An 8,491-nucleotide genomic window follows, 5' to 3' on the forward strand; every position below is an offset into this window, starting at 1 on the left:
TCCTACCATTTGGATCTATCATAAGAGCTTAGCCAGATCGACAACACTTTCCATGCTTCTCAATTAAGGAAGTGCATTACGGATGAATCTACAACTAGTTACGATCTTAGATAGGAAGACAAAGACCTTACACAACACGGCGATTGATTTGGTAAAAGTACATTGGAAACACTAGAAAGGATCATAACGGATTTGGAAACTAGAAGAAGAGATGAGAAACAACTATCTAGAGTTATTTAGTTAGATTTCGGGAACAAAATCCTTGTAAGTAGGGGAGAGTTATAACACCCCGTTTTCACTTACAGTGTAATTTAATATAAAAATATCTATTTACGAAATTCAAAGTAACTATGCATTACGTTTTAGCCAATGTATTCCACATGAAAGTTATCGTAAATGAAAATACGAACTCGTGAGTATAAAGATCGTCAAAATATAATATCGTATGAAGAAGTTATGAATTTTGCAAGGTCATTCACAATATAATCTTTACAAAATATAAAGTGAAGATAGACTGCAAATTAGCTGTTGAAATCCAAAAGAAATTTGTATTACACATAAATACGAATTCGTGGACATAAACAACGTCGAAATGGAGCTCATATGCGAAAGTTACGATTTACCGAAGAATACGAGAAAATACCTGCGAGGGGTGACGTGGCACCACAAGAACACACCATGTGGAATTTGCATACCCCAAGTCTCCCATCTACCAGTGATCACATAACACCACCTGATATCCGACACGTGGCAACACAAAACACATCGTGCCTATAGAGAGGCACGACATGCCCTTTGAAACCCACTATAAATAGTAGGCTAGCCCCTCCTCATTTCTTACACCATTCTCTCTCGAGAATTTCTCCTCTCATCCACGATCATTTCAGTCCCTAGTGATATGACTTCTCGTTCTATATTATAGTTAGTGAAACTCTGAAAGTTTCAAAAGAAGATAAGAAAGTAGGCATGGATATTCGGGCTTAGTCGAAATCAAGTAAGTTATACTTATTCCAACCTATAACCGGTTATACCATTATTCGTTGTTATAAACCTATAAGTATTAGATTAGTCATTAATTCCAGTTAAATGTTTAGTTGGTCTATTTATGGGAAAGGTGTCTAGGATAGACACATTGGCAAGGTTGTTGGATTTCAGAAAAGTTATATGCCGAAATGGTTCTGCCTCATGACTATCTTGATTGTCTGATCCTTATTTGATAGCCATGAAAGTATATTTGGAATTAATGAATAATCTAAATAGTAGTCATTATGCTCAAATATTTAATAAAATATAGTATATTATAGGTTGATACGTATTGGTCAAGTTGTCTACAAAACTACCTACGTAGTTGCTTCAAGGATTGTTCAAGTGAGTTTTCTCACTATACTATATATAACAATATGTATCCTAGTATGATAGGATGGGATTGTGCACTTAGACGGATAGAGTAGTTAGTCAATTGTCTGTAGTGTTAAACTATATGTTATCTGGTAAATATATGTTGATATATTATGTTGCGAGTTAAGGACGGACCAGTTTTGTACTAAAGGCCAAGATAGTTGGGCGTACCAGCTTTGTGTTGAAGGTCATTATGTGAATGCATTGTATATATATATTGTGATATGTGATATTTTGGGAAACTTACCGAGCATTGACTTACAGTTGTTGAATAAATGTTTTTCAGGTTGTTCTTCTGATCGTGGAATCTGGAAAAGCTCCAGCATAACTGTACTCGCATCAAAGAAATAATTATGTTTTTGGACTTCCGCTAAGACTTTCTTTTATATTAATAAATGTATGGTGGTGATCTTTTAATGACAAATGGGCCTTTGGAGTATGGAAAGTTTATGTTAAAAATTGGGACGTTACATCTTAGTTTGTTATAGGGTGTTATAAGTGACCCTATAATGGGAAGTGACAGTATAAGGTTGGTACCAATAATATGTATTTCAAATTTATGTGATAAGTATTTATCTGTTATGTGATGTGTGCTTAATATAATGGATGAGTAATGTGTTTACTCACTAAACTTTAAGCTTACATGTTGTTTATTAATATTTGCAAGACCCTTCAGGGTGAACAAAGGAAAAAAATGGTATGACCACCGTCTGCATTATGTTTAATATGTTCGGTATGTTTTAAAAACTTTGTTCAGAAGCCTTTCGCTATTACTCTAAAGCATTATGTTTTATGTAACGACGAATGAACATTTTTATAAATGAAGTGCTATTATCATATTTGGAAAAGGGACCTATACAAAAGTTTTAATTGTTGTTGTAAAAAGAAGCACGGTGTTACACAAGTGGTTCATCATTTCAAAGTCTTGTAAACAAGGCAACGAAAGTTTTCCACAATAACATCTTCTAAAGAAAATCTTCCATGATTTGCTTAAACCACTCTGAGAGATGATGAATCATTTGAACGACCATGTGAAACCATTGCAAAAAATCATGATACTCTTAGAGAAGAAAAACAAATAACAATAAAGGGAAGTGAGTACAAATCTACATAAAAGTTCAATTCAGCATAAATGTTTGTCACCTAGGATCATATGTGAATGTCACGTTAATTTTTTTTGCCTACTCAACAATTAAGAAACATAAAAAACATGAAACAAACATATCTTTTAGTTAAATTTGCAACAAAATTATAAACTTAGTAATTAAGAAATAAAATTCAATAATAAAAATCAAAATGTAAAATGAACATGATTTTTAAGTGAAAGAACCGAAAATTTGTTAAGCAATGGTGGCCGAAATGTAAAATGTCACAAAGTTTCGCCTTCTAGATTGTGCATATTCCGCATGTGCAGGCCGCAGCACAATCAATTTGAAACCCCCCAAGAGAATTATTTGGTCAAAACACACACACACACTATCAAATCTTCTTCGATCACTACAAAGTAAGAGAGTATTCGGGATTGAGTTTTGAAATAGCTTATTGAATTATACTCGTCGTTCACAGCCTCCTTCACAGTTCTTCACAACGTTCACCTGCATCTTCCCACACCGCCGACCCTTTTCCCTTCTCCGCTCCAGACCTTCAATCTCCGGTGCCGGCTGCAATCTTCACATTGTCCGATCACCTGGCAAGTCCCGCTTTCTTTTTCTGGTTTGGTAAGCATATGATTTTTTATTTTCTGGAATCGATGGTGCACATGAATTTCTTGTTTGATTTTGAATCTAGAGGTTAATCGAATTCCTGATTTCTGGTTTGGTTTTAATCCCGATTTCCTTTTTATCAAAAAGTGCTTAATTGGTTAAAAAGCAATCCCAAACACTCTCTAAGCAAGTCCAGATAAACCCCGGAAGTTCTAATTCAAAAGTAGTAAGATTTCAGTTCAAATCGCACTAAAATATGAATCATGATTCTCTTTATGCTCTCGTAACTTCAGCAAAATGTAAAAAAGGGAGGAAATCGAACACTTTCTGTTGATTTTTTTTTTTTGGAAAGATTACTTCATTTAAGATATTCTTATTATCGAAGGAGATTGGTTCCATTTGCAATGTAAAATGCCAATTTGAGTATATTGTAACTGTAAATGGAGATGCGATTGCGATTGTGAATGTAGGTTTTCGTTATTTGGGTTTTTGATTTTGTGTAATTTGATTGGGAATTTGTTTCAGTTCAAAGTCGAGGTTCTCATTTAGTTGATCGAAGCTAGTTGACCAATAGAAAGAAGTCTAGGAAGTAATCTTGGAAATGGAGGAAGTGCAACAGCAGCCCATTCAATCAGTTGGTAATCCATCAAAATCTCTTATCATCTTCCATTTTTATGATGATATTCCTTTGTTGAGAAAGTATCCCAGTTTGATATGTTTTGTTGAGTGCCTGAGTTGACCAAAAATGTTAAATTGGAACTCCTGTTTATAAATATACGATTGTTTGATGACAAAGATCTGGTGTTTAATGTAAGCTTGTATTTATATATTACAGGTGAAGATGGTGAAAAGGAGATGATGTCTAATGGCTCATCTATGACACATGAAACTCAACAAGATGATGAACCAGAGATTGTGATGGAAGGATCTTCATTTGTGCATGGAGGAGCTTCTGAAGATGATAAAGGTCCTCCAAAAGTTGATTCTCAAGTGGAAGTCCTCCATGAAAAGGTTACAAAGCAAATTATTAAGGAAGGACATGGTGTCAAACCATCAAAATATTCAACTTGCTTTTGTAAGTTCCCCGTTTTTATGGAGTGATCATTTTTATTTCAATTAAGATTCATATGATCGAGTGCATTTGGTGGTATTATTCATAGTATAGTTTGTTAATTGTTTGTAAAACTATATATGATCATTGGAGGACTCGAATTCCTTCTATGTTTCTTTTTTACTTAATACATGCAACACCTCTTAATGGATTAAGTGAGAAGAGGGACCATTTATATTCATATTTCTAACATTTGTCAAATAGTTCAGCATTATTTCTAAGCAAAGGGTTAAATGGTCATTTACTCTCATTCAAAGGTTCATTAGTTATAAAAACAAGTACTCTTACTCTAGACATCATTCATCCATACAACACTTATTGGAAGAAAAAGAAAAAAAAAAACATGCCCTTAATCCATTAAGCTATATATGGGTGTTTTTTTTTACTTAATGAAAACAATGACTTAATAGATTAAGTTAAAGAAAGAAGGCTTTCCCCACTAAGTCCAACTTTTTACAAATTTTTCCCTCGTTTTTTTTTTCTTTGTATTTCCCAAAGTGTGCTTTCTTTATAACAAATATTTTTTAAAAATCATTTCACTTATGACCACATGTTTAATTTTGTAGTGCACTACAAAGCATGGACTGAAAGTACCCAACACAAGTTTGAAGACACCTGGCAAGAGCTACAACTAGTTGAATTGGTCTTAGGGAAAGGTATAAATGCATCAAACAATTCTCACCTTTTAACTTATGTAAATGGTTTTTCTTGAATTGTACAAAAAAAAGTACAATGATTTAATCACTATAGAAAATAGTTAAGTGGCTTACTTTTTGGCATTTGTCAAAAATGCTTATTCTTGGAAACTAATGTGTAACCTTTTAACATTTTTACAAGAAAGATTAGTCTAAGAAAGCCAAATCACTTGTTTTGACTTAAATTGTGGTCTCATGAAAAAACTTGGACCTTTTTGACCCTGTTCTTTTATGCCAGAGAAAAAGGAAATGGCGGGATTGGCCATTGGGTTGAGCTCCATGAAATCGGGGGAGCGAGCTGTGTTACATGTGGGTTGGGAATTAGGGTATGGTGAAGAAGGAAACTTTTCTTTTCCAAATGTGCCACCAAAGGCAGATATCATCTATGAAGTTGAACTAATCGGTTTTGATGAAACAAAAGAAGTAAGTACCACTTATTTAAATCCATGTTTTACATTATTCCATCTTTTTTAATGCACTACATCAGTCTCAGTACCAGTACAAGTACAATGCATGTCAAACACAGTACAAGGCTGTCTGTCTAGTCCTGTACAGTACAAGTACAATGCACTACATCAGTCTCAGTCTCAGTACCAGTACCAGTACAAGTACAATGCACTACATCAGTCTCAGTCTCAGTACCAGTACCAGTACAAGTACAATGCACTACATCAGTCTCAGTACAAGTACAAATGGGGCCTACTAGATAGGTGGTCCTATGCACCCCAAAAAGGGAAAATGATAGAAAAGCCCTTACATTTTGGATGTTTTTACATAAACGCCATTATAAAGAAAATGTTTCAATAAAACCTTTTGAAAATTGTAAATTTTTCATGAAAGCCATTTTAGAATCTTTAACCATAATAAAATTGGAAAAAGTCAAAAAGCCCTTATTTTTATACACTCTTACAAGCTTTTCCCTAAAAATGTCCAAAATATATAATTTGTCTTCATATAGAATAGTTAAAAAGAAAATTATAAAACGGTTTTCATGGAAAACTTACAAATCCCAAATAGTTTTTTTGAGAACTTTTTTGCTTTTCCATTAAAACATGTAAAATATAACGGTTTTTCTAACATTTGCCCCACCAAGAATTTGAAATCATCGTGGGGTTAAAGTTGTCATTTTTATTTGTCTAATAAATATGAATGTTTTGATAGGGAAAAGCTCGTAGTGATATGACAGTAGAAGAGAGAATAAGTGCAGCCGATAGAAGAAGAATGGATGGAAATTCTTTATTCAAAGAAGAAAAATCAGAGGAGGCTATGCAACAATATGAAATGGTATTAAAATATATATTCTTACTATGAATTTTTATAAATGAATTTTTATAAACATGTTTTTTTTTGGTGGATATAATAATGAATATAGGCAATCGCATACATGAATGATGATTTCATGTTTCAATTATATGGAAAGTATCAAGACATGGCTTTAGGGGTTAAGAATCCTTGTCACCTTAACATTGCAGCTTGTTTGATAAAGCTCAAACGCTATGAAGAAGCCATTGCTCAATGTGCTATTGTACGTATTACTTTTTTCTTTTTGCTTTTTTATTTTATTATAAATTTATTTTTGATTTTCTTTTGCACGACAAAATAAGGTAAAAGTTATAGGAAGAAAAAAAAAACCAAACACGTATTTTCACCATGTTATTGATTTAGTCCCTTAACTATTTTTTATAATGATAAAACCATTATTACCTTGTTTGACCTTTTAAGAAACCCATTTGTCTAGTTAATTATTAGAGTAAATTACACGAATGGTCCCTATGGTTTGGGGTAATTTGCGTGCTTGGTCCTTAACTTATTTTTTTTTAACTCGGAAGGTCCCTACTATTTGTTTTTGTTACGCGCTTGGTCCCTGTCTTACTTAAAAAGACTATTATTTAAAAAAGGAATAAAATAGTGGGGTAAGGTAAGACAGGGACCAATCGCGTAACAAAAACAAACATTAGGGACCTTCCGAGTTAAAAAAATAAGTTAGGGACCAAACGCACAAATTACCCTAAACCATAGGGACCATTCGTGTAATTTACTCTAACTATTATTATGAGTTTATGACAATCATAATAATGGTTTTTATAAAGGGCAAATGACATAAATGCCCTTAAGTTTAACAGAAATGTACGGATTTACCCTTGTGCATATTTTAGGTTCATTAAAACTGTAAACCCTTGGGTTTTAATGAACCTAAAATACGCAAAAGGATAAATCTGTACATTTCTGTCAAACTTAAGGGCTTTTATGTCATTTGCCCTTTTATAAACGGTAAAAAGAAGTATAATGGTTTTAATCAATACAAAAAACATAATAATAGAAAACTAACAACCTAAACCCTAAATTTATTTTGTAGGTACTTGCGGAGGATCAAAATAATGTGAAAGCACTATTTAGGCGAGGGAAAGCTCGGTCAGAACTCGGGCAGACAGATGCTGCCCGAGAAGATTTTTTGAAAGCGCGTAAATTTGCCCCTGAAGATAAAGCAATATTAAAGGAATTACGTGTGCTTGATGAAGATGATAAGATTGTTTATCAGAAACAAAAGGAGCTTTATAAAGGCTTGTTTGGACCTAGACCCCAACCTAAAGACACCAAGAGAGTTACTAATTGGTTGGTTTTAGTTTGGCAATGGCTGGTTTTGTTGTTTTATCGGCTTTTTGGGGGTAAAATGGTCAAAACTGAATGATTTTGAGGAGTGAGAATGTTGAGATTTTAGGTTGAAATTTGAAAGGTTTTAATGTGGTTTAATTGAATGCAAAAACTACTAGAACTTGTATATGAACTTGTTGCTGTTGTAACATTATATACGTTATGTGTTCAAGAAATTTACATATGTGGAGTTGGACTTTTTTTTATTGCTGTTTTTTTTATCGTTTTATAAGTTATGATAAATTTTTGAATAAAAACAAGAATATAAATTGGAACCGAAAAATTCATAGTTTCTCCTCTAAAAATGACTTAGCAATCAGGAAATGTATTAAATATTTACTTAAATTGGTAGGCCCTTGAGCAGATTTGACATTAGCTCCAAGACTTTTTTTAATTAATATTTAATAAAAATATATAATTAAATCAAGTTGTGTAGTCTAACAAAAAGAAGATAAAAATCTACAATGACCAAGTTCATCGAAAATAAGTACAAATTAGACAATGAAAATATAAACCCACGCTAATAGAATCCAATAAAAATAAGTACAAATAAAACACACAAAACTTACTTCACAACTTCCTTTTTTCCATTATGCAAATATACAATTGCTACGATACCAGAAATAGTATGCCTAAATTAAGGTAAATCCATTTTCCAAGCCAATATAGTCTATGAATCCATAGTTCCATACATCAATTACATATATCATACACATTAATTTTTATTTTTATTTTTTTTGTCTAAATTTAACTACCAATGGTGCTCAAATGTGGAATTCCATGCACAATAAGCACACACAATCCTTTGAGAAATATAAACATAAACCGCGAATGATAGACTCATGAGTACCAAATCCTTCCAATCCCCTTTTTGTTTAGGACTCAAACTTTCTTTAATTCCTCTTCCAAGCTTCTGTACACTCACAAAAACC

At 32.8% G+C, this 8,491-nt stretch overlaps 1 protein-coding gene across 2 annotated transcripts; it reads left to right on the forward strand.

Moving 5' to 3' along the window:
• The first annotated feature begins 2,801 nt into the window (after window positions 1-2,801).
• On the forward strand, window positions 2,802-7,765 carry TWD1 (FKBP-type peptidyl-prolyl cis-trans isomerase family protein). 2 transcript variants are annotated; one of them, XM_079083544.1, is made up of 8 exons: window positions 2,802-3,116; window positions 3,627-3,739; window positions 3,937-4,176; window positions 4,779-4,868; window positions 5,146-5,330; window positions 6,069-6,191; window positions 6,280-6,432; window positions 7,264-7,765. In XM_079083544.1, exons 2-8 carry the CDS (start codon window positions 3,703-3,705, stop codon window positions 7,594-7,596), a joined length of 1,161 nt encoding a protein of 386 aa, XP_078939670.1. In that variant the 5' UTR covers window positions 2,802-3,116; window positions 3,627-3,702; the 3' UTR covers window positions 7,597-7,765. The 2 variants fall into 2 exon arrangements, with proteins under 2 accessions (XP_078939670.1, XP_078939673.1); XM_079083547.1 differs by having other exon boundaries at window positions 2,802-3,088.
• Window positions 7,766-8,491: the final 726 nt, after the last annotated feature.

Source organism: Lactuca virosa, chromosome 1 (genome assembly GCF_052849685.1).
Source record: "Lactuca virosa cultivar CGN04683 chromosome 1, Lactuca_virosa_CGN04683_v6, whole genome shotgun sequence".
Taxonomy (NCBI): domain Eukaryota; kingdom Viridiplantae; phylum Streptophyta; class Magnoliopsida; order Asterales; family Asteraceae; genus Lactuca; species Lactuca virosa.

Coding starts and splice junctions, on each gene's coding strand:
- TWD1 (XM_079083544.1), top strand. CDS start 3,703: ATGGAGGAAGTGCAACAGCAGCCCATTCAATCAGTTG. Junction 5,331..6,068: donor GTTTTGATGAAACAAAAGAA/GTAAGTACCACT, acceptor ATGTTTTGATAG/GGAAAAGCTCGTAGTGATAT. Junction 6,433..7,263: donor CCATTGCTCAATGTGCTATT/GTACGTATTACT, acceptor TTTATTTTGTAG/GTACTTGCGGAGGATCAAAA.